Source organism: Semicossyphus pulcher, unplaced genomic scaffold (genome assembly GCF_022749685.1).
Source record: "Semicossyphus pulcher isolate SPU_LCO1_2020_fin unplaced genomic scaffold, fSemPul1.0.p SCAF_3, whole genome shotgun sequence".
Lineage (NCBI taxonomy): Eukaryota > Metazoa > Chordata > Actinopteri > Labriformes > Labridae > Semicossyphus > Semicossyphus pulcher.
Window position 1 is genome coordinate 28,620,168 of NW_027211704.1, and position 26,953 is coordinate 28,647,120.

Here is a 26,953-nt window from a genome sequence, read left to right on the forward strand (position 1 = left end):
AGTTCCTCATCAATACGTTTATTGAAATATATTTTGGTATCTTGTTCTTCCAATGACCTTTTTTTTTTTTATATATTTAATAATTATTATAATAAATAATAATTTAATATTTTTGTCAAGCCAGTTACATTAATATGTGCATTTTATATAATTAACTACAGCCTATAGAACAATATTTTCTGTAGGTGTGAGTGACATTCTTTGATCTTAGTATTAAAGTTGTTTTAAATCTTTTTCTCACAAGGCCAGCCAGGCTATTGGAGTGAAAATAATAAGCTCCTAGAATTTTAATTTAAGTTTTTTCCCCCCCAATCCTTTTTTTTGAAATAGATTTAATGATAATTAAGTATAAAATCAGCCAAAAACTGCTTCTTTAATTAGACTACATAATAACTAAATATTACGTAACACCATAATAATACATTGCGCTGTGATACATATATATATTTTTTATTTTTATTTTCCAGCTTACAATAAGCAGTCTGAGACTGATAATAAAAGGCTTTTATTTTGCCTTTATGTTTTAAATAAAGACTGCTGCAATCATCAAATGTGCTGGTAGAAAAAAAAACTATCCCTGATATCTGCAATGTTGATTGATCCGGGCATTCATTCATCTGATTTGAGCTCCGCTGATTTAAACCAGCTCCCTGACGTAACATTCACATTTATTTATTTATTTATTTCGCAACGACATCGAGGCTACATTTTCCTCTGGCTTCTAATATGACCGCCTCGGCGCCGTAACGTACAGTCACCAGGGGGCATGCACATAGTAATAATAATAATAATGCATTTCAGGAAAGTCTGCTACGACGAGCCTCCATCGTTTCCACCACACGGCCGTGGTGTGATGGAGATGTGCGTTTAGGTTCATGTGTCCGGCGGGTCTGCCCCTGGCTTTTTTTCTGGGGAAGATCATATTGGATCATATTGTTTGCAGGACGTTGTTCCTCCTGCAGCCCCCCCAGTCTATCCCGACGTAGTTGTGAATTGAACATGGCGACTGTACCAGTATATTGCATCTGCAGATTACCTTACGACGTGACCCAGTTTATGATCGAGTGCGATGCTTGCAAGGACTGGTTCCACGGAAGGTAAGACCAGATTGCTCACCGTGGTGTTTTTGTGGCGGTTTGCATTTGTGGAAAACAAACAAAAATGGCGAGGTCTCGGTGCGTTTGACAGCTTTGTGGCTCTCAGTCGCCCGTCTACATCTGAAGAGAGGCCGCTCGGAGAAGAAGAAGAAGGCGGAGTTAAATATAGCCAAGCTGGGTTGTGACATTTTTTCGTGAATAACGCTAAACAGATTCCCATTATAAAAAGTTACTGTGGTTTATATAGTGATTTCGTTGTGGGCTTCGTCTATTAATTGCGCTTGATGGGTCTTTAACATCCCCGCAGAGCCCCAAACTGATCCGCTCCTGCTGTAATGAGCGGGCGGCAGAGGCAGCGGGGGAAGCCGAGGCAGACTCGCTGCTCATTTCTCTCCCCTTCGCCCTCTTCCTGACTGCTTTGTGGCCGATATTTCGCCTTTATTATCAGTAAATGCTATCAAACCCAACCGTTCTCATAGCTTACACCGACTGTTTGTCACGGTTAAAATCACGACCCGAGTCTGAGCTCAGCCCCGAACAGCCTTCCTGCCAGGCAGCAGCTATGGCTGACAATAGCCCGTATTGGATGCCCTTAAGCTGCAGCGGGTTAATAGAACAACATTTTTACAATAACTGAGCTTGTTTGTCTCTACTTCGTGTCAAATGTATTTGCTATATAGTTCAATTGCGATTAAAGGTAGACGTATCGTCCACCGCCGCTCATCACTTTCCCCGCCGCACATATGCTGTTATGATCTCAGCCAAATCCCTGTTATCATCATGTTATATTTCCCTCCTGTTGTCGTAGCTGCTGCTACACACGTCTGCCCCTGCACTAGTCTTTGTTTTGTCATGTTTCATGCTGTTCGGCTGCACTCAGAGTGTGTTATTGGTAATAGATGATTTGTTCATCGTGTTTCCTTTGGTGAACAAGCCCGTCAGAGCAATGAAGAGTATTTACGCGCCTGAACGTTAACCCTTTAATGCAGTGTTGTGACGATCGCGAACGATCCGATTCTTTTGAACGACTCTTTGGTGCGAACGACGGGAACCGAGTCGTAGGAGAGAGCAGTTCTTTTTATAGTTGTGCCCAAATTTCACTGCGCGCCCTAGATCCACTCCCCTTTATGCCAGATTACCACAGACAGCTTTATTCAACTGCAATTCCGCTATACTAGCTGCTATTTGAACTCGAGAAATTTCCGACTTCCGAACGGTAAAGTCTGGAAGGCAGCATTTTTCCAACCAACCACTAGAAAAATTGGTATGGAACGCCATTCAAAGTCGGAGTTCCTACTTGTGAACTCAGAGCTGATTCATCTACCCCGACCTTCACCATCGGAAGTCAGAAGTTTTTACTGGGAAGTTCTCGAGTTCCCAGTTGTCTGGAACGCACCATTAGTCATATGCAGCGGAATCATGTCACCACATAGTGCTGATTGTGAGCAACATTATAACCCTCCGCCAAGTTTGTTGTTTTTAAATTGACATCTCTGTAGCCATACAGAGTTGTGTCATAAATGATTGGCGAATCAATGACGTTGATTAATTGTTCCTACGTTATTATGCTGTTTCCTTTTAAATTTTAAAGGCATGTCTTGACACGGGAGAATATAGTGCAGGCATGTTCGTGAGTCCGACCACTCTCTCACCTCGGATCCTATAGCTCGGCTCTCGGAAAGGAACGGAGCCATAAGATCTGGCACTCTTTAATTCCCAACACTAAGTTAATGCTCCCCCTAGCTCCCGAGACTTTAGTGTTATTACATTATGAAGTGGTGAAGTAAATGCTAAGGACCAGCCATGATCTACAGTCATGCATCAGAATAAGCCAAAAATACAGAAAATTACAAAAGATTATTTTTTATACCATTTATTTTCATATTTAGCCTACATAACCTGATCAACATGATTCTACTTTGTCACATACAGCAGGAAATTATTTAAGTTTAAGTAATTTAAGTATTAAAGGTTTATGTCTCATGTTAAATATTTGTATTTGGATGTTATCAGCATTATTATTATACACAGTGTCACCATTGAGCATATTGATGCAATACAGTATTATGCACCTTAGCTCAGCTATTCTCTGCTGTCTAAATGCTCTGTTGTGATGAGTAGAAGATATGTTATAAGCTACTATTCTAATCTAGTATACACTGCTAATCGGCATGTAGTAGCCTACACATTTATGCGGCAGGAAGAGGAAATATCTGGTAATTTAATTAGGAAGCTGTAAAAATACCAAGAAGATAGGCCTAGTTTGTGTGGTGTGTAAAATGTATTACCAGTGCTCTAACGTGTTTTGACACAAGTAACATTGCAGGTAGTAGTTATCATGTAGGCCTACTTTTGTCAATTCTATGCTAGGATTTGCTAAAAATCGAATGTTTTTGGAAACATGCTTATTTGCTGCCATAGATTCTGATAAGAGATCTGGTATCAGTTTCTCTTTGTACTGGTTCAGTGCTTGTGTGAGGCTTGTTTAGCTTGTGTCTCTGTCCAGCTCAACTTACCATACATTAGAGAGAAACATGAGCTCTGGGTGCTAATATTATTACATGTGTAACATGTTTGCTAACCATAACATGATAATTAATATGTCAAGACCAAGCAGAAACCTTGTGGGGCTGAGAAATTTAGCCAACATGAAAGTGCCAAAAACTGCAGTTCCTGAAGTGTCCACTAGTGGCTGGCTCCAAAAGCGAGTCAAACCCCATTAGGCCCTTTATTAAAATACAGACTTTGAAGCAGAGTTAAATATGTTTACAGCCTGGAACCAAAAAGTTTTGGTCACTATTGTTATGTTCTCTGTTCATGACAACTGTATAGGTTTTGAAATTTACACATAACACCCCTGTTAAAATGTTATTATTAAGTTCTCTGAAATTAGGGTCCTGGTCGCTTTGAGTGACAGGTGGCTGCCACCAGCTATCTGCTAGATGTCAATTCAGCTAATTCAGACACTGAACCTAGCCTCTCGGCAGTGTTTGTGTTGTTGGTGGCTTAAGGATTTATTCATGCAAATATCAGACAAGCATTATGGCTTCTCGTTTGGTTTATTGTACAAACAGACTTCTCAAGAAGTCTTTGCTCCAGTTCGTTCAGAGAATTATAGCATTATTTTAGTTTTATATTAGCAATAATTAGCAGGTATCTGTGTCTGCACTCAGTGTATCTGACTTGTTAGCTTGTTTAGTGTTTATCAAACAATAGTTTGTCAGTGGGGGACAGCGCATAGGATTCAGCGTTGTTGTTGGCTGATGGCTGAGAAAACTGGTTGATGCTATTAATCTGCCGCTCACTGTCACTCCTACAGAGATGCAGGCAACAGAGTCAGCTATGATCCATGCTCTTGCTTCCTTAGTCCAAAAGGTAAACAATTCCAGTCAGCTGCCACCACAAGTAGAATCTCATTCTGGAGGAAATACGATGGTTAAGCAGCTCATTGGTTAGCTTAAGAATTAGCTACGGGCACAGAAAATACAGCTTTGATAACCTAACGTTTGCCAATCCCTTGTGCCTCTCCAGCTTCTCATCCAAATATGGTCACATCTGACTCTAGAAAACATGCATGGCAAACTAATGGCTTCAAAAAAGGAGTGGACAAACCAATGGGAGCTGTCATGGTGGTTGCGTCCATTATTTATACAGTATGGTCAAAACTGTGTGTCTGCCTGTATTTGGGTTCATTTGCCTGCTTCTGTTGTCAAAATAATTTATGCAACTAGCAGTTAGAAGCTAGCTTCCAGTCTTAGTGCTAAGCTAGGCTGAATACACCTCAAACATAACTCTGCCAAATGTAGGCTACTGTTCGAATGTTACACTTTTTCTTTGATGTCTGTAATAGTAGATATAACTATAAAATACAATAGTGACATATTGTAGGTTCATTGTTTCTACACTATTTGAAAATGGTCCTGGAATAAAAACAAATTCAAATTCAATAGCGCTACAATAAATGTTCTTATTAGGCCTCAATGACTTGTGTAGTCAAGGTGAAATATTGTGTCATAGCTGTATATTACAGTCTCTTTTCTAAATGCCATTTTAATATTTACGTCATTTAAAATTTAGGATTGTTTGGAGTGGTGCCTTGTTTGTTTTGACATGCATTCAATTTTGATGAACTAGCATTGAATACTCTTATTGACACTAATCCAAAATTTGGAAATTGACTCCAGAACTGCTTAAGACATGCAAAACAATATGAAAAGACTACTATTCATTAATAAGCAGAAGCTCTGGCTGCTGCTTGACAAAATTGTCAATGGGATTATTACTAGACATGAAATTGGAAGTGCTTAAAACAAATGCTAACTTCTGTGGGTAAGTCATTTGAGTCAGTATACTTTTGGGGAGGTGGGTAATAGAACCAGAAGGCAGCATGACTCCAGTTTGTAGGCTGCTCCAACTCTCTGCTTGATGACGTGATGATGGTCAGTGAGGTTATCTTAACAAATGTTGAGCCAGACGGTGGAAGCTACATCCTTCGATGCTGCTGTCCACTGCGACGACTCTCCAGCTCACAGCCTGGCAGGATCTGTGGTGTGCTGGGATCTTATAACTGACTATGAGTCAATTCTTTGACAGAAATCTGATGTTTTCACGTTACAGATGACAAACAAATGATTTTTGTCATGTTAAGATGCAACAATTTTATCTCTATTTTACAAATATGAAAAACACAAGTATGAACTTTTTGAACACTACTACACGGTGTCCATTACAGTTCAACTTCACTGATGCCTGTACATAGCAACTTGATAGCATAACAGTTATCTTGAATTGCAAGCAATTACTTGATGAGTAACCTACGTGATTATCTACTACAAAGCAAATACTTATGGCACTGTATTTGAGTATCTTGCCCCAGCTGTCACACACCTGACCCACACTAACAATCCCCTTCAAATCTGTCTTTCTCTCAGTGTTTGTAGTTTTTCTCTGAGATAACCCGTCTCACGAGTGAAAGCAGGTCTAACCACTGACTTTGTCTTTCTTACTTAAATATCTTACCTGCCCTACAGCAAACTTCTGTCAAGCTTGTCCTGCCCATCGGGTCCCATACCCAAGTTACTTAAAGTATAACAAAGATATTATGAGTAGTTACTTAGTAAGAATACTACTAAAATATTTTAAAAAGTTGCACTTTGACTTTTTTTACTTGTCGATGTTTTATTAACTCCTAAAACATTTTGTTCTGCTCTACCAGGCTGTTTAGCTTAGCAGGTGTATAAAACATTGCAGAAGCTAAAGTATCTCTCTCTATTTTCACCTGAAGACACTGCAATATGAAGTTGTAGTGGCTAACTGTAAGCAAAGAGTTGCTTTCCTATATCTTAAGCACACACAGCACAAGATCCTTTTGAAGTAATGCTTCTGTCCACAAGACTAAAGGAACTTAAATCTTGAAATTTCTTTTATATGTGTCTTTGCCCTGTAGCCACTTGTCTTCATCTCATGTAAGAGACAGTCCTAAATGCATCCCATTATAAAGTTTACAAAAGCATCTAGGCTGTCATTCCTCGCTCTTGAAGCCTTTTTCACCAGTTGGATGAAATCTTTGTAATGTTTCCTATAAAAGCAGCAATCTTGGAAAAACACTAAATGCAACCATGGTTGACTCTGGTACGTCCTGACTAGAAAAAATGGATAGTTTTCCAACACTGGCCACTGAGGGAAGCCCACAAACATTCTGAACCCACAGGCTCTCTCCTTGGCCACTCTGCCGAGCTCTACCTGTGTGTCACTGCTGCCTTGCTCAATGGCTGCAGCTCACACAGCTGCGATTTTCTTTTTCACTTTGTATTACTGTTGAGATCTGTAAGCACCATGAGAAAAAATATAGGCATAGTGTGGCACAGACATAAGGGGTAAAGAGGGCCATGCCAGGACATGTCTTTCGTTTTTTATTCCCCTGTTGATTTAACCACACCCACTTTGTATTGAAAGCCTTCATGACTGTGTTGGAACCGCACTGCTGAGGGTCCACCTAAGTATGACAGGTTGGAAATATGCAACATTGGGCTTGGTCCCAGCTCCAGAGGCACCCCTCAAACTCCTGCTACAGCAGCTAGACTTACGAAAGTTAAATGTGGTCAGAAGAGAGATGAGTCATGCAGGCATACCCGACTCATGCATCACCAACAGGGTGACCCTGCCTGTCCCTGGTGGGTTTGAGAAGAAGTAATAGAGGGGGGAAGAGCTAGCACACAGTTAACATGCTGGAGTTTGTAACAAATCACTCCACCAACTTAGAACTGCCATGCACTACCACCCACAAAATCTAGAAAGTGCTATCAATTTGGAAATCTTTTCTGTTTTGTCTTTGCAACTGTGCTCCCTCTGAAACAAAAAACCTTGGTTTCCCCTGAAACAAAAAAAACTTGGTTTCCTGGATGCTTCCCAGCAGCTCTTGCGTTTCAGCCCTTTAACAGTCTAGCAAGCTCCAGCAGTCCTAGAAAGGGATGAAAAAACTATTTTTTTCAACAACAAAAAACCATCAGTCTAATTTTAAAAAGTTCCTAAATTTTTAGCTTCTTATGAAAAACAACCAACTCCAACTAAAGTAATTGGCTAAGGCAAGGAGAAGCAGATTCTTGACCTTTCACCCCTAACAGTTAGAAGCGCTGTTCATGTTTGGATGATGTTATCACTGGACAGTGCAACAATTGCTATTAATATGAAAAGCACTATAGATGGAGATTATGTACCTCAGGCGCCACGTGTCCTCCATGTCCTCTCTTCTGCAATGAACCTTATACTATTCAGCAGTATTTTATTGTAGTTGTGATATACATACAGTAGCTAAGACCTCTTCTCCCACTATACAAGCCATTCGTGGTCATTTAAATACTTCAGTGCAGGCTATGAATCACCTCTAAGGACTACTCTGATGTTTGATTTTACAAACTCAAAGTACATATAACCGAACATGGTACAGAGTCAACAAATACAATTGTTTGCATAAGGAGAGTTAGTAGGCCCTATTTCATATACTCATAATGACATGCTGGTAAAGTAAGTCACCTACCATGTACCATTTGTGCCTGGTATTCCAGTCTGTTAAAAGCACTTTGAATGTGTCTTGACTTGACCTGAAGTCCACAAAGCCTGACTGTCAGTGGATTAGCTCGAGGCCTTCACCACACTTACATCACAGCGTTTTGGATCTGGCCGTTTACAGCTACTGTATTATAAACGCTGGAATACGTGTCTCTAAGATTTATCTTGCTACACAGACACAATGAACACAATAGGTGTGTATGGAAATGTATTGGGTTTGCTGACTGCATTGTAAATTAAATTAAATAAAATAAATGTAATGAAATTCCAAAACAATACGTCTGTCCAAAATAAAGTGGAAACAGTGTTAACAGATTTATATTGGAACGTCTGTCAATAAGCACCCCTCATTCTTCTAACAACAAGCAGCATGTTGTAGTAGAAATGTTTCTGGTGATTAAGCCATATTGGATATACTGGGTCAAGACTGAAACAGCTGAGTATTGCACATATCAGCCGTCTTCGTAGTATTGATTCTTTCCTCGTACTATTCATACATGTGTTGTTTTGATTAGTGACAAATCATTTCACCGACATGCCTGATTGATTTTCTGTTGAGTGAATATCGCCTGTTTTATGTTAACAGCCTTTTTCTTTAGCATGCATGATAGCTTATATTACCTGGCATTTCTAAAAGACATTTGCTAACTAGCTAATAGTTACACTGTAAAAATGTTATTATCAGATATTATTACTGTATTTTAATCACAGATGTTTACTATATTTTTCATAGATGTTATAATTCCTTATTTCAGTTCACAGTATAAATAGTTTGAACGCTTGATTTAAAAGAAATGACTGCCATCACAATTTTACTGGTAAACTGCTAAAACATCTTCATGTAAAATAGCAATACACTGGAAGTACTGCACTGTAATCCATATTTTTTTCTAGTGAAATCTCTATCACTGATTGATATTTGCCCACAAGAGCTCTTCCCTGTTGCAGTGGTTAGCGTTGTCACCTCACAGTTAGAAGGTTCCTCAGATGTAGTAGGCCTTTCTTTGTGGAGTTTACATGCGTGGGTTTCCTCCGGGTTCTCCGGCTTCCTCCCACAGTCATGCTCGTTGGTATACCCTGGGATCAACTCTAGCCCCCCGTGATCCCGAACAGTATAAGTGGTATAGATAATGGATGAATGGATTTGCCCTTAAAATATAGACTACTTTTTTAAAAAGTTTTTTCCAATTTTCTTAATGTGTATTTTTTCCATAGGTGCTGCTTTTCTTGGCTATGTTATTTGAGTCTCTGTGAATAGATAGTGAATTTTATTACTTGAGTACTTTTTTAATTTGTACACAAGTAAATTTCCCCTGTGGGGGATCAATAAAAGCTTATCTTATGTTCTCGTATCTTATCTTAATCGATTCTCCGGCCAAACTGAAACAAACAATAGAGGATTGACACCTGAAAGGCATGAAATCAGAATCAGAACGGCCATTATTGGCCAAAAATGCAAAAGCTATATAGCAGGGAATTTATCTCTGGTTAACATTGCTCTCAGTGTACACACATAAATAGACACTTAAAATAGGAAGCTTAAAGGGTCAGCATTGAATATAAATGATGAATATGAATTATGCATCATTATTAGTTTTTTACTACAACATAAAAACACACATTCATTAATGTAAATAAGATTTTAACAGGAAACTTTGAGTTCATAAACATGTGAATGAGGTACAGTATGACCGCCTCTCCTGGGAACTACACAGCTATGCAAACGATAAATCAGTCAGATGGTGACTCTGCCCTCCATAGTCAGCATCTATTATTTGCTCGGAGAAAACAATCCCCTGTAACAGACATAACAACACCAGCACAGCAGCTTTTCAGTACTTAGTTGACTTTATGATAGCCTTTGGTCAGCCTTTGTGAAACTCTCCTACCATTACAGGACTAATAATGGTTTACATGCTGGTAGGATCAGAGGCAGCAGGGAGCCTACTGCTGTTGGTACAATAGACTGTACATAGACATTGCCAACTGATTTACTAAAGGCACCTGAATCTTAACTTCTTAACGCTGCTCAATATCATCCTGTTAAACCTCAATGCTCTCTCCCCCTGTCTCTGTGATCACCTATAATCTGCACAACAACAGATGTTCTCTTTGAATGCATGCCAGGCTGCCAGCCTCTAGTTTTAGTAAAAGTGATTTAGCTCACTATAGGTAAGGATTAAGATTATCAGCCTGCATGTTGTGAGTTATTTTATTGAAACCACCAGAGCAGAAAATCTCTCTTACAGTACCACCACCATAGACATAGCTACTGTGTATTCTAGAGCAACATGCTCTCAGTGAGACACTAAATCACTCAGAACATGCCGGATACACTGTGGTGCAGTAATAGTTAAAACCAACAGTCCTCCAGCTGTAAATATTTCAGAACGGTAGTTAGGATACCTCAGAAGCTAGGCTATATGTCATGTGACTTATGTCACAAGCTATAGTATCAATTTATCAAACCATTTTGACAGATCCATTCAGCAGGATCAATCTTGGGGTGCTGGACACAGAGGCTGAGGCAGAGAGGCTGTGCAGAAATTCTCAAATTATTTGAAAAATAGAAGAAATAATTTACTTGAGTGTGTCTTAAGAATACTTCCTTATGGGTTCTCCTACTAAGGCTATATTTGACTTTTTCTGACCCAACTCTAACTATAAGGCATCTAAATGATAGTGTTGTAATGTACCTGAAAGCAACATGACTTTTTACCTTTCAACACAATATTGTTTTAACCAATGACTTAAGCTTTGTCTTGACCAGAGTGGGCAAATCGCTTTGCTGTAAACAATAGATTAGCTGATGTGGATAAGTGCTGCTGATTTTGCAGACGTACGTTGGTAAAGGCTTAGCATTATGAGCGCAGCATAAATACAGACACATTTCTTAACGGTAAAGAGAGTTACAGAATACTGTATGATAGGTTAATAGTCACTTTGTTATAGTAATTAAATGTATCTGTATTCATAAGAAATTTGACAAGTAGACCACGAGGAGAAGGAGGTTTTTAGGCAGAGGAGGGGGGGACACAGAATGAGATGTTGGCAGGGTCCAAAAACACAGCCAGACAAGTGGGCAATGGATGTGCTCACAGTTAAGTTAAATTAGATTACTAACGTTAGCCAGCAAAGAACACGTTTACGACGTTTCATGCCAGTAAAAGAACACAGTTAGCTTACAGTGCCACTCAACCTTCGAAAAGTGTACCATGAGAGTCTCTATGGGACAGATTTGTCTCCTCACTTGGTCAGGACATGATTTCCCTCTGTGTAACTGATATCACATGGACTTATACATGAGTCTTATGTTATTGTATTTCTTATAAGCATTATTAATTCCTAATTCCTTGCTTTTTTTTAGTTTAATTAAGTCATATGCTTATGTTTAAAAAAATCTTAAATTCTTAATGATTTGACGTCTGATATTCATTGGATATTGGATATTTGGATGTTGATGGAAAAAAAAAGAATCAATGGTTGAAGAGGAATTACTAGAAATCATGGCCCCGTAGCTGAAGGTATGACTGTTTAGTAGTAGTAGTTCATTACAGTAATAGCCTAGTCCCAGAATTCAATGTCAGGTTGTATTGCTGTCAGACCTAAATGCTGTTTCAGAGGCTTTCTCACCCTGCCGCCACTAAATTAGAGGCGCAATCAGTGAACTTTTACTTAGCAGGGACAGTGCTCAACACATGATTCTTATCAGATATAGGCTAGCTAAAAGCTCATTTTCATCATTTGTCTCTGGGCAGAGGTCACTAGTGATGCAAAGAAGATAAAACAGTTGTTGTAAATTAATATCTTAGACTTTATAAAAGCAATTTAGACAAACAAGAGAAGAGTACAAGTTCCTTTTTAAGGGCACCATCAACAATCCTTACACCATAAAAACAGAAGTTTCATCAGCACAAGAAACCAGACACTCAGTTCCAATGCGCTCCACTTTTAGAGTACTGTAGTTCAAAGACTACAGACCTTATTTTCCAATAACCAAGATTTTTGATGGAATGTTAAATATCTTAAAGCTCTTTACTCCCTGATGCTCAGTGGTAAAGAATGTAACATTCAGCTGCCTTTATGGGAAGCAGTTTTGACTGAACTTTAACATTACAGTCCCCTCTAGAGGATCCTCTAGTTAACTTTGAGCCAGCGCTACATGTTACAAACTGAGAGGTTGTCGTGTGATTATAAAGGATCTTCCATTGAAAAAAAAAAAAAAACTGAAGTCATTAACAGAACAATTTAAAGTATCAAAAGATTATACATCCTGACTTCATAGTAATAATGATATAAACTTTTTAGGCTGTAATATTTTATTTTCACTTTAAATATGTTTGGAACCCAGAAATAGTTCTTTACCTTAGGAAAAGTATGTGTGATCATTTGCATGTGCAAAATAATTTCACATACTAGCTTTTCACTAAGTTCATCCGCCTTCATTAGCAAATGTAATGTGCAGAAAAGAAAATTATATGTAGATCGATAGAAAGATTTATAGTGACGCAACTCGTGAAATAAATGATGCAGATAAAACAGAAAACACAAAAACCCCTAAAAAATTAATAATCAAAACAAATACAAGCTTCATGGGTCTACATTACCCTGTTTATTTTCACAATCATGATGCTCGCTGTACATTATGGCTTTTCTTTGTATACTCACAGTTAAAGGTATTTTGTGTAATAATCCTGGGACATAATAGAGAGATTAACTGATGACTTAGGAAGCATGAAATATGCAGTACTAACAAAACAATAGTCATGCAAGTAGCAAAAATGGCTGTCTACCTACTGTCCATCATATTGGGCTGTGTCTATCATGTTAACCTCTTGTGTGTCTTTTTGATGATTAATTCCACCTGCTGCAGTATGATGTGGTCAGACCTACTGTATGTAATGTGTCCTTACCTCAGCAGCAGATATGTCAGTAAATCTGCTTAAGTGCTACTCCTGAAATTTAGTATTACACTTTGTGACTGCACTTGTGCTGCATCCTACATTTCCCATAATGCACCTCACTAGTGTTTTATTAAACCCCTCCTTTTTGAGGCTAATGTCTTTTAAATTGCCCGGCCCCAAGTTTGTAACACAAACTTTCTGTCAAAATATTGGTGTGGGGCTTAATGATAGCTTTTCTGTGTTCAAGGTGACAGAAAGACAATAAACAGCCTCCAACTTACTCCCATGTTGGTAAAAAAAAAATGCGTCAATGAAGGTCATGTAGTTTGAGATTTAAAAGCAGAGCACCAGTAGATCACAAGTCTTCTTTTGTATGAAAATCTCTTCTCCTTGGCAAAGGAATAAAGGGACTGTCACACTCACTAAATTCTTAATGAAAAGTTTGAAAGCCCAAAAAGCTTTCAGTGAAAGTGTCTAAATATCTGTTTGCCTGCACATTTCATGTTAAGGGCAAATTTCAGGAGTTTTCCTTTTCAGTCACAGAGTCATGGATGTCATGAACAGGCATTTCCACTATTTCCACAGGCCCACCCACTCTTGTATTTATTTGCCTTCAGTGAAAGCGAGTAGGCGGTGTAGTAGAGCCGTGGAGTTCACAGAGGGAAAAAAGGAAACATTGTGGGAAACTCCCAGTTCATTTGAGTTTGGGAGCAGCGGCTCCAAATGGGAGGAATTTGCTTGTGCAGAGAGCGTGACAGCTGCTGTTTGAAACAGCGGGAAGAGCCGGCCATTCACTGTTTGTGTCTTTATCTCTTATCCACAATGCTGCTGTCATTTTCTGCTTCACTGCCGAAGCCTTTCCATGTTGTTACAACTTAATCATCTGGAGCACTACATGAGTGTTAGTCTGTGGTCAGAAATTATTAGCTTTCTTTTGCCATTTTTACATGACAGACAGTAGTAAAACTTTTTTAAATGTTTATGATGACACTACAAAGTTGAACAGTGTCAGATTTAGTAATAATCATTACAAATGTACAATATCCTATACAGTGTGCAGAGGGTATTTATAACCTGCTGTCTGATGGACAAATTGTGCTGTCCTTCACTGTCCTTCCTCTTGTCCTGCACTGTCCTGTATTAGAGCGCCTGATGTCCTTCTGCTTTTAAAGGTCTATTTCAGTGTCACTTCATCATTCACATTTATTTTCCCAACAAATTACAAACACAGTGTCAAATTTTCTAAGATAAATTTGCACATTAAATTAGAACAATAATTGATTATTGACTGCAAAACTATTTAATATTCAATTAACTGTTGATGTCATTTGTGACTCAACAACTAAACCTTTTCTGCCAGCTTCTCAAATGTGATGATTTGCAATTTCTGTGAGTTTTATATCACAGTAAACTGAAAATCTAATCAGGAGACGCTACTTTCACTGTAGGCTTTTTTCCACTTTTTAAAAAAGTTTTGTTTACAAGTAATACATCGATAAAATAATTGTTGATGATCAAACTAATCATCTACTTCAGCCCTGCTGTCAATGCAATAAGACTTTACACAAAACTGACTGGTAATAAAACTTTTCAGGCGAGAGTTTCAGGCGAGTTGACTACAGTGGAATATAGAGAAACAAAAAAGGCACATTCAAACACTAACAAACGTCTTAATGGTTTTTAAAGTGGGTCCTTAAAAGTTGCATTCCTAATCATAAAAACTTCTTGCTCTTGTTGTTTCAGCTGTGTGGAGGTGGATGAAGATGACGCTCCAGATATTGACATATATCACTGTCCAAACTGCGAGAAGACTCACGGCAAATCCACACGTAAGTAGCACACACAGGTGTGTTGACTGATGCACACTGAGATGTTATTTCTTTAACAAAGAAAAAGTGAAACAGCTTAGTGATCACTTTACTTCTTCTCAGCTTTTGCCTTTTTTTACTTTCTCTCGTGATATAAAACTGTGCAGGAAAACAATTTTTTTCCCCCCCTGAATTATTAATTCAAGTCATGTCTTGCAGTGTGAAAATACTTTCTTAATGTTGATGTTGATGATTTTTATGTTATATTTTCTGTTCTGCAGTGAAAAAGAAAAAGAACTGGAGCAAACATGACACGGGGCAAAGCACAGATATCAAAGCTGTTCAGAATGGCAGTCAGGTGTTCATAAAGGAGCTTCGCAGTCGGACGTTTCCAAGGTAAAGACAGTTTTGTTTGACTCACAACTGAACCGTTCAACAGTTAAAACCTACAGCAAAAGCAGAGTCATAATGTTAGATGAGAATTAGTTTCAGTTAAACCTTCTTTATAATTGAAATAGTCAGACGTTATACTTTCTAAGAAGGATCATATTTAAGTAATTAAACTTATATTAAATTAAGTGATTCCTCACATGTGACAGATATGTCATCAAAGACAGTTAGAATGTACCTCCTCACATAAAGAGTCCCACTAGGGGGCACTGTCTTATAACTTTTTAAGATCTTCCCCTCAGATAGTTTCATATGTAGCTGCTGGGTGTAATCACATTTAATTTTGTTAGTTTGTGACATTTATTTTGAAACACTTGACACACATTTAACATGATTAATAATTGTTCTATAACTCACTCTGGTTGTGTGTCGGTTCTAGTGCTGACGATGTTGTGGTGAAGCTCAGCGGCAGTCAGCTGAACATGGATTACCTGGAGGAGAATGGCTTCAACGAGCCAATCCTGGCTCAGAAGAAAGACGGCCTGGGCATGTCCTTGCCCGCCCCCACCTTCTACATCAGTGATGTGGAGAACTATGTCGGTGAGGAACTCTGCTCACTGCTGATACTTCTGATATTACTGTTCTTACGACTACAGTTACTGTGCCTTCTTACATAACTCATACGATTATTGCCCATATTACGGCAGTAATTTGTATTGACTGATGTAGTATACTACAGTTATACAGTCAGAGTACTATTAGTAGAAGTACTCCTTTGACTGCTACACTCACGACCAAACTGTTACTTTTAATATTACTGGAACAGGTAGAATGACTTGAACTATAGTTATTACTAATACTACTTATACCACTACTAACTAAACATACTAATACGTAATAACTTCTCATTCTTTTTCTTATTCAATTACTACTGTATTTACTAATACAGCTGCTGCTGCTATTATAGCTGTAATTACTGACCGAATGACTAGGCTTACTACTACTATGACTACTAATAGTGATGTCACTGATGTGACTGTTTCTACTATTATTATGGCTGCCATGATTACACTACTATAACCCTTCGGCAAGAGGCTGCAGTCCGTCATGACCAAAACCTCCCGCCACAAAACCAGCCTCTTTCTGACTGCAACAGGTCTGTTCAACAAGGCGCTGACAGTGTGTTACATTAACATGAAGTCTCCCTAAATTGACTCAATATGTTATATTAACCTACATTTTTTATTGCATGTTCAATATTCTTTATTGTCTCATTTCTCATTGTTCAATATTTAGCAAATTCTATTTTCTTTGTTTCAAATATCCTATAGCTTTTTTCATTTCAGTTAATATATTTACGGATGTATATTAATTATTTTTTAGCGAATGTTTCTGTTTAGTATTTTTTATTTTCTTAAAAATTCCCACTGCTTTTTTCTTTTATCTCACTGATTATTGTTATGCACCGTAAAAGATGGCCAATATTCCTTGTATGTAAAAAATCTACTGCATTAAATCTTAGTCTGATTCTGACTGCACTCCCCCTACTACTATCGTTGCAGCTGTGAGTGTGTAAGTGTAATGACCACCACTCATACTACTGCTGCTACTTTATTAATAGGACTGCTTTACTTTGTACTGCTGTCATTAATACTATTGATTACTGCTATTACTCTTCCTGCCTTTCTCACAGTATCACGTGCACTAATAATACCACCTCTGTATTAATACATAACTATTACTACTTTACTTATGTACTACTCCAGTGCAGCTGTTACTGTTCTAAAACATGTCTAATATTAATATAAATATCCATACCAATAACTTTGTTTAAAAAGCAGACACACAAGTAATTTAAAAATAAGAGCATGAGCAATAGAAGAGAGAACAACACATGATGATGTATGCTCTTGTGTAAGCACATCCTAAGTATTTTTATGAAAAGTAAAAGCTTTTCATAATTTTATGTTTGTGTTATAGTTGGTGACCTGCAGTGCATTTATTGATATTTATGTGATATACTATTTGCTTTTCAGTAGGGGGCGCATCAGTTCTTTATTTTCTCTGTGCTTGTTCACAGTGATGAGAACATTTACTTACTGCTACAAGCAGTTTCCTGTTTAAAGGAAATGTTTAGCTTGTAGGCGGTGAGTTTTTCTTCTATTTGTTTCATCCTGTCTTCTGTGTCCTCTGTTATTGTCTCAGGTCCCGATGTTGGCGTGGATGTCATTGATGTCACCAAACAGTCCGACAGCAAGATGAAGCTCAAAGAGTTTGTCGATTATTATTACAGCACAAACAGAAAGAAAGTGTTAAATGTCATCAACCTGGAGTTCTCTGACACAAGGTACATGCTTTACACATGATGGTGAAGGTTAAGATAAAGTCATAAAGTGAGATTTGACTTATAAAGAGTCTGGAAAACTGCTGGTACTGATTCCTGCGTCTGTTTTTCTGGGAAAGGATGAACAGTATAGTGGAGAGTCCACAGATTGTGCGGCGGTTGTCTTGGGTAGAAAACTACTGGCCGGATGACGCTCTGCTCGGGAAGCCGAAAGTCACCAAATACTGTCTCATCTGTGTCAAAGACAGCTACACAGACTTCCACATTGAGTGCGGTGGCGCCTCCGTCTGGTACCATGTCCTAAAGGTCTGTCCCACTCATGTTTATTGTAATGTATGAGTAAGAAGTGGTAACAAAAATAGTCATCAGACAGTTGACAGATATTTACAGTCTGTAGCATCAGATATGATTGGCAGTTTTATACAGCACCTGTCTTTAATTCTCAAGTATTTTTTTAAAAATACTTTCAAGAAGAAATGTGAAGTAATACGATGTTGCCAGATGATCTGATTGTGTTTGCGTTTGCAGGGAGAAAAGATCTTCTTCCTCATCAAGCCCACCTCTGCCAACCTGTCTCTGTACGAGCGCTGGAGATCATCGTCCAATCACAGCGAGATGTTCTTTGCCGACCAGGTGGACAAGTGTTACAAGTGCATCCTGAAGCAAGGACAGACCCTCTTTATCCCATCAGGTCAGAGCTACCCACAGATCATTAATTAGAAGGACACTTAAGAAGACACATAATACTGTTTAAATTTGCCAAAAAGGACAGAGAAATTGCAGCAATATTACTCGTGAAGATGTTGTAATGTTGACAGTACATTAAAAGGAAGTATTAACTGTTACAGTAATTAATGTTACTGGTCAAGAACTGTTCAGTCCTAGAAAATAATATTTAAGATTCTGGTGGAGAGATCCCATTGACACCAAATGTGCACAAAAACAATGGAGGACTGTAATATTAAGTCCTAAGAGACTGACAATTTTTATAACTGATTAATCACTGAAGTAATTTATTTTAGCACAAATACTAAACATGCTGCAATTTCAGGTTTCTCTCTTTTCACTGTAAAGTGAATATCTTACTGTTTTCTGCCACTGGTTGGCCAAGAAAAAGAATTAAAGACCTTAATTCGGACTCTAATGATGGACATTTTATCCCTTTCGAGGCTCATCAATGTGTTGTAAAAAGTAATGGAGACAAAGATTTCATTAATAGAATAAAAAATCTGAATAACTTCACTCTTGAATAACTAATAGTAACAAGACGAGGCTACTTTAAAAAAAATATATGAATGCTTAATACACGTTTATAGTAATGTAGTGGATGAGGGATCACAACTAGAAAGCAAATTGGAACAAGTAATATTGATGTGTTTTTTTTTTACATTATTTACAATCACTCTGTTTCCCCCTCAGGTTGGATCAATGCAATACTGACTCCAGTTGACTGCCTGGCGTTCTCTGGACACTTCGTCCACAACCTCAGTGTGGAGATGCAGATGAGGTTGGAACACCTGTTTTATTACACACACAATCATCCACTATGTCTCTGCTTACAGCCATGCTCTTATTTTGGGGGATTTAGTGCGTCTTCATGACATTGCTTTTAGCTACAAATCCCACTAATCTGTTTATGAATTCTCAACATTTGCAAATACCATGTACATTTCATAGTTTGTTGTAATAAATCTGTTGGTAATGCATTCGGATGTTTAGCTGAAACATCTTGATTCATTCTCCGCAGAGCGTATGAAATCGAGAAGCGGCTAAAGGTCAAAACTCTCAACCCCTTCCCCAACTTTGAGACGGCGTGCTGGTATGTGGGACGACATCTCCTCGAGCGTTTCAAAGGTAAACTCTTAAATCAGTTAGATATATTTATAGATTTCATTTTTGCTTTAATATGTGCTGTGTCCATGTAAACCTACTTGCTTTATTTAACTCGCAATTACTCCGGAGGAATGCATGAAAGCAGAGAAAACACAAACACTGTCAGAAATGCTTTTTTCCGAGCCGCACACTCGGGGAAGGGCAGTGTGTCTGCTGCACAGATGAGGAGCTGGATGCTCTAATATTATTTCAGTCATTAAATCGGTGAATCGCAGAGTTCACAGATGATTAGCTTCAAAAGGTTTGGCTCAGCTAGAATCATTTGCTCCATTACAAGCCTGTGTTTAAACTCCCCTCAGCTGGCTTCGGCCAATTGTTTATGTTTCCACCATTTTCCGTGTATGTGTGTATTGTGTGTGTTGCACACTTTTTTTTTTACCCACAAGGCCTTGCCATTAATGTACTATTATTCTTTCTAACTTCAAGCTCAGCTCTTAGTGAAGGAAGAAGGGTCACTTCACTGCTGCTGGTGTTTTTCCTTGATGTTAATAATAATTTCCTGTTTTGGCTGTAAATCCACTTACAGACAGTGTTTTTCTGCCATTAAAGTGAAATTAAAGAGGAAATCCACATTAAAGGCACAACGGGGAGGATTTGTCCTTTTCTGTTTGTAAGCATCCAAAGTTGGCCCCTCCTCCCCGGCTCAATGCTGAAAGAGAGCAGCAGTGGTCCTGGAGCTTGTTAGAGAGTGAATGAAGACAGGGCGAGGTGTTAGTGAGAACAAAGTAGTGAATCAGAGAAGTAAAACAGTATTTTGTGATTGTTTCCCAGAAGTTAAGTTCCAAAGCATTAAAAACAGGCACACCTCTGCAGAAACCCTTTAAAGGTGTCAGATTTTGACCTCTATGCATTTGTGTCACAGCCCTGATCAAACTCAAATCCACACACAGACCTGTGCGCTGTGTGCTGGGTTCTTTTTTACTATCCTCTGGAAATTTAAAAGTCATGTTTCATTCAATGATAACATTTGCATTTCTTTTTCTTCAGGTTTACATAAAGCAAATAAGCAACCAGCCCCATACCTGGTACATGGTGCCAAAATCATCAATGGAGCCTTCAGAGCTTGGACTAAAAAACAGGTGTGGACAGATAAGATATTCGTGTGTCTATTGTCTGTCTAAGATTTTAAGAAAAGTGTTGATAGTTTATCTGTTTTGAACAGGCCCTCTTGGAACATGAAGATGAGCTTCCAGAGAACATGAAGCCATCACAGCTCATTAAGGATCTTGCCAAAGAGATCAGACTGTCAGAGGTATTTGGATTTTATTTTGGTATAAACATTTTAAATATCTACTACTCCTTAAAATATCTAGGTAATTTAAACTTTAGGTTTCCCAAAAGGCTGAAAGAAATTATGGTTTCAATTTGTACATCAAGATGCTGATGTTGCTTTAAGGCAGAATCCTTAAGCTTCTGTCCAAATACTCATATAAAATCTGTTCTGTTTGCACTGCATTCAAATCATATTTAGATATTCACGATGCCAAGAGGATTATCCCTCATGGTTCTAATGAGACCTCTGACTTTTGTTGCAGCACTAAATCAATTGAAAAAAATTGCTTAGTATTGGTCCATGTCAAGTGTTTTTTGAAAGTATAGTGCAGTGGATATTCATCCTTGAAACACAATGTCAGCTTTATGACTATACAAGTATCACACAATCTGATGGAAGAATACCATGACATTTGCAACATCATCCATGCTCCCCACAGGATAAATAAGGGTTCATTTTAATGACCCCATCACCTCGCATCAACATTTACCCATAGTACAAAACTTAGTTTTAGCTTCTCTAGTAGAAGTTTTAAAGCACCATTTTTGATTCCTTTTGAAGGTCCAAAAGCAAAATGCACCACTTCCTTTGCTACCACTAAAGTATAAAACCAAATAGGCTTCCTTTTACTCATCATGAAAATCTTGCAGTACCGTAATATCTTAGCAAAATAGCCACACAGAAAGTGCAATGTTTAATTCCCAATGGAAAAATATTACTACTTTTAGTCCTTTAAGATTCTAGTAACTAACATTTCAGCCCTATTTCATTGGTGCTTTAATTATGATTAGTTTAATAATTGATTACGTCTAACATGTCCCTGCTTTTATATCTAGAATGCAACAAAAGCCATTAAGAGTGAGCCCAGCATAAAAGTACCAGTGGAGGAACCCCCCTCCACCCACTCCGAGCCTGAAGAACCCGTGTCCCCCGCCCACGTCCCCTCGCCCAGCAGAGAGAAAGCCCGAAAGAAAGCTTCCAAACCCCCAAAACCTCCCAAGCCTCCAAAACCCCCAAAGATGCCCAAGGCCCCGAAACCTCCGAAGGTGCCCAAGGTCAAGGAAGGGGGAAAGAAGAAGGCAAAGAAAGGGAAAGAGTTGTCTCCGCCGCCTAAACCCTTCGCAGCTCTTGAGTCCCATGCAAAAGACATCTTGAGTAAAATGGACCAGCCAAAAAAGACAAAGGTGAGCGCATGATAATGTCAGCATTAATCAAAACGTGCTCTTATTTTCTGTTTTTATTCATTCTATCCTTAGTTTTCACTATATGTGAGGCATCTTATATTGCTAATTGTTCAGGTAATAACTGTGTCTTAATTTAAATCTGTCCATTTTCAGGCTGTTAAGAATGTCCTGAGTATGTCAGAAAAGGAATCAAAGCAGAACAATGTGGAGAAGTTTGAGATCAGAGAGCAGAACAAAAACAAGACAGAAGCAAAGTGGAAGTATAAGGTAAGCTCATTTTAGGTGACACGTTATGTCATGATTTTCTATAGTAAATAAATTTAAATGTGCTTATCTCGAAGATTCTCTTTGGCAGCACCTATGGGGTTAAACGGTAATTGCAGGAGATTTATCACCATTTAACACCATTGTGTTACCTCATTCGGCGATAGATAGTGACTTAACAGACATTTATTTAAATGAAAATCTTCAAGGTTATTACTTTAAAGCAGAAGTACATAAAAACGAAGTCATTAAACAGTTTATACAAAAGAGGAGGCTTGCTTGATGTCCTTAGAAAAAGAGGACTCGAGCAGTTGTGAGCAGCTGAGTAGAAAAAAAAGGAGGCCCTTCTAAAAGTGTTTTTGACAGCTCACTTCAAAGCAATCAGCAAAAATAAGGATGTGGCCTCTAAGTCACACATTTCTGCCTGTAGTTCATTAGAGCTGCTCGAGAAACATCCACCCTCCCACTGTTTACTTAATGCAATAACGCTTTGTAGATGTTCACTGTGCTCCATCCAAGTATTTACATGTGCCCCTCATTTTTAAACAAAGTTAGTTATATCATTATTGCTGGACAACAGAGGGAGGCTATGTTGGAAAAAAAGTGTAATTTTGTTGATCAGGAGACTTTTGAGGGCTTTTGGTTTCATGGAAAATTCAATGCCAAACTGTAGAAGAATGTTTACAGTCGCTCCATCCAACTACTCATTCGAGTCGGGCCAAACATTTGCAGATGGAGCTGAGACCCTGTCAGATGTTTACCAAGGTCACTGGAGACCACATTATCACTTAGGATCACTTTTGACTCATGCAAAGGTTCACAGCTCTTCTTTGTATTGTGCACGGCATTATGGACCAAACTATATGTTGCTGTCAATGAACAAAATATGCTTTAGACATGTCAGATTCAGATCACACCCCTCATCACATGTCTTTAATTTCAGAGTCGAGGAGTTGAGGAGTGAATATTTGAAAAAGTATATTCTTGGATTTCAGTTAATTACACTGTCTGCTCGGTGGTGATTCACATGGCAGCTGTTTTGCATTCCTCTCAGTAGATTTGGTTTCTCTGAAAATGGGTCAGAAAACATAAAAAGTCAATAAGATCTGTAAAGAGTAACATGACAAGTCTTTTTTACAGTGTATTCTTTATGTTAATCAAATTACTACTAATAGTGATTTTATTGTAAGTCATAAAATATATGATATTGGAGGATATGAGGATTTCAGTTTATTAGCCATTTGATAGCTTCGTTGTTGGTGTTGTTTAACTAGGGTTGATACATGAATTACGTATTACGTGTTAAAGAGATGAGACACTGATAGTTTACATTTCTAATATAGTATGTAGGCAGTCAGTTTACTTTCACATGAAGGAAATGTGGTGAAATTCCTCGTGATGATCATCAGTATTATTTAATATTTGAGGTCATTTCCAATATTGAAATTTAAGAGTGTAAAAATCGGGCTCCATGTTTGTTTTAAATGCTTTTGTTAAGGAATCTTTAAATGGAATGGACTGCACTTATAAAGCGCGTGTGACCACTCAAAGTGCTTTTACACTACATGTCACATTCACCCATTAACACACACATTCATAGACTGATATCAGTGAGGCTGCTACGTAAAGTGCCCAACTGTCGATCAGTCATCACATTCACACACTCACTGTTGGTCATGCTACCGGGAGCAATTTGGGGTTCAGTGTCTTACCCAAGGACTCTTCGACATGTAGACTGAGGGAGCTGGGGATCGGACCTCCAACATTCCAATTGAAAGACGACCGACTCGATCTCGTTTTGTGCTGAGCATGACATTTTCCAAAAATTAACATGAAACAGTACACGTCAAAGAGTAAATTAATATACTCATAATAGCATTGATAAAAGATATTAGCACATTAACAGATACATGAAAAAAATTGCCTATAAATCTGAAAATATGAACTATATAAGTGTTAAACTTAACTATTAAAGAAACTTCACCAGGCTGTAAAAAACAGAAAAGAATGATTGTTTAGTTAGGACAAGCCTGTTACCTGAGCATTCAAACTGCATTCTATGTATTCTATTTTAAGGTTTTCCATCATATGATTACTGTATAGAGAGCTTGGAAATTAAAACAAAAAGGTGCAGAAATGCCTCATAGAGCTGAGTGGGACTAGAGATCTGGATTAGAATACTCTGTGGTTCATCCTCTTACTGGCACAATTTGAGACATTTAAGGATTGTTGATAAATGCAGCTTCAACACTGATACCAGAATATCTGTGATAAGCTAAAACCTGTTAATATCAGCCACGCCAAAGTGTCCATCAGTTTACATTGTTGTGGTTTCTTTTGCTTGTGTGCTTATTTGACATCATTTCATTTTTACTGTACAGAACAGTAAACCAGACTCCCTGCTGAAAATGGAGGAAGAGTGCAAGTTTGACAGAACGCCACTATCAGGCAATAAAGACCGGTTCAGCTTTACTATGTCTCACAAGAAAATGCTCGGGTATGTATGGAATGGCTGTGATTGCAGTATAAATGTGTCATGAAAGGTCATTCGAGACGAGAGCGTGTTAGCCTTCTCATGTGGTGTATTATGATGATTATAGAGCTATGTGGCTATCAGCAGCGTATCCATTAGAGCTAATTCAAGGACTTCTCACTTTGAGTGCCTGGCTCAGCCTCATATCACTCCCTCATTGTCCTGTGGTTTCCCTTTCAGCTCCAAGGCGCTGAAACCACAGACCAACTCAAGTGTTTTCGGATCATTACAAAACCTGAAAGAGGACAAAACCAAGCCAGTGAGAGACGAGTATGAATACGTCTCAGACGAGGGGGAGCTGAAGATCGACGAATTCCCCATCAGACGGAAAAAGAACACGGTTAAGAGAGATCAGTCATGTGAGTATGAGGGACTCACTTCACGCAGTGTTTAAGTTTATTATAACTATGAACTAGGGCTGGGTATCACTACCAAAACTTCCATATTTAGTATTGTATTGACTAAAAAATGTATATGTTTGTAAGCAGCATTCAGTATCAAAAAGCCTTAAACAGGGGCTTTACATTTTTGCTCAGATAATTGAGTTTTCAGTTACAGACCCATGAATCCTCCAAGAACATCTCTGACATGTTCATTACTGTTTTGTTCAATTGGTCAGAAACACAATTGAGCATTCAATGCTTTTTAGGCTGGAATAGGAACTGTGACATCATTGTGTCACATAGCTTACTACATGGTTGTGTGTACCGATTACTGTCGGTTTTCTTCTAATGTATTATGCTGTGTCACAATTGTAAGAAGTATATATAATATTACAATGTTGGAGACTAAATGTGGGTGAAGTTTCAAATTTGTAGGTAAATGTATGTTGGAGTAATCCCCAGGCTTCTCAGCTCAGTCTGCTGAGGCTGCACTTTGTGACGTCACAAAGTGCAGCCTCAGCAGGCTTTGGAGAGCTGGCCAATCAGAAGAAAGTGGGCTTGTGGGGGCGGGTTACTTAAAGGGACAGAGCTGACTGAGTTGTTTCAGGCAGAGGCTGTATGAGCTAGAGGTCTTCAAAGGTCTAAAATGTATTGCCCGAACCCTAAGAGACCCGTAATTGTGCGACCCGGAACCGAACTGGACCCGTCTCTTGTTTGAAAGCTGGGGCCCAAACTGAGTTATGTCGGACCCGACTCCGGCCGGTGAAACAGACCCGGTCAGCACTGACTTCACAGCTGATTACTGTTACCAACAAGTTACCGTCAGCTGTCAAAAGCAAAACTTTTTGTCCTACCTGTGTGACGTAGCCGTCTCCCTTGTGCTTGGCTGTGCATATAATCCATCCTCCGCCAAGAAAGTTCGTAAAACACATCCAGGTTTTCTGTTATCCATGCCGTGTTGATAAAAACAGCAATGCTAATCCACTAGTTGTTTCAGATTAAAAGTCCAAGATGACAAATGCACGGCTCGTTTAAAAGTCACACACACGTGTTACACTTAACTGTGCTTACTCACTTCTAGTCTTTGTCCATAATTTGCATATATTAGGGTTTTACCTCTTTATATTCATTTTCTTTTAGCCTTTTTTTCACATCACTGAGGAAGGTATCCATCTTTACCAGCTTTGGCTTCAACTTTTCGCTGAACCTGCAGTCACGTGACTCGTCACTCAACTCGTTTTTGCTCTTTCTTCTGTTTTTTTCCACTTTATTTCCCGCATGTTCTCATGCGAATGGCACATTGTTGCAAGTTAAAATACACACAGAAGACGCACACAGCACTGAATCCTTTCTAATTACGGCCGGGTCTTCCCGGATCCACTCGGGTATTACACATAATGTTGAACAGACCCAGAACCGAGGATTATAGAACAAGTCCCGACCTGGACCTGTGAACTATGCTAAGCTACTGCACAGGTATCAAAGAGTGAAGTATGAAGTTTGAAATTAGCATAATACCTTTAAGAATATCTGTTGCAGCCCTACTCGTGGTCTTTTGTTGTTGCAAGAAGGGCAACAAAATGTTAATCATGAAAAAATAAATATCTAGCCACATAAACAAAATGACCAGCAAAATTACCCCCTGAATGATGTTTGGCAATTCAGTCGATAGATACTGCATAATCTAGTAACAAATTGTGTTTTTTAGCTGTTGCTCAATGAGGATTTGTTTTCTTTCAGTTTTGTCAGACATCAGAGAACCAATTCAGCCAGCCAAGAAACCAAAGTTCCAACCCATGGTGACCAAGGTAC

At 38.5% G+C, this 26,953-nt stretch overlaps 1 protein-coding gene across 2 annotated transcripts in view; it reads left to right on the forward strand.

Annotated features, from left to right (window-relative positions):
- Nucleotides 1–835: 835 nt before the first annotated feature.
- Nucleotides 836–26,953, forward strand: part of phf2 (PHD finger protein 2) — a 33,637-nt gene continuing 7,519 nt past the window's right edge. The window contains exons 1-16 of one of the 2 annotated variants that reach the window (XM_069678072.1): nt 836–1,097; nt 14,813–14,898; nt 15,159–15,273; nt 15,707–15,867; nt 17,473–17,614; nt 17,731–17,917; nt 18,140–18,302; nt 19,031–19,118; nt 19,359–19,465; nt 20,492–20,583; nt 20,667–20,756; nt 21,614–21,961; nt 22,115–22,228; nt 24,607–24,722; nt 24,939–25,117; nt 26,882–26,949. In XM_069678072.1, the coding sequence (XP_069534173.1) occupies nt 1,000–1,097; nt 14,813–14,898; nt 15,159–15,273; nt 15,707–15,867; nt 17,473–17,614; nt 17,731–17,917; nt 18,140–18,302; nt 19,031–19,118; nt 19,359–19,465; nt 20,492–20,583; nt 20,667–20,756; nt 21,614–21,961; nt 22,115–22,228; nt 24,607–24,722; nt 24,939–25,117; nt 26,882–26,949 (2,154 nt within the window). In that variant the 5' untranslated portion in view covers nt 836–999. The remainder of the gene's footprint in view (nt 1,098–14,812; nt 14,899–15,158; nt 15,274–15,706; nt 15,868–17,472; nt 17,615–17,730; nt 17,918–18,139; nt 18,303–19,030; nt 19,119–19,358; nt 19,466–20,491; nt 20,584–20,666; nt 20,757–21,613; nt 21,962–22,114; nt 22,229–24,606; nt 24,723–24,938; nt 25,118–26,881; nt 26,950–26,953) is intronic. The other variant, XM_069678071.1, reaches the window with a different exon arrangement.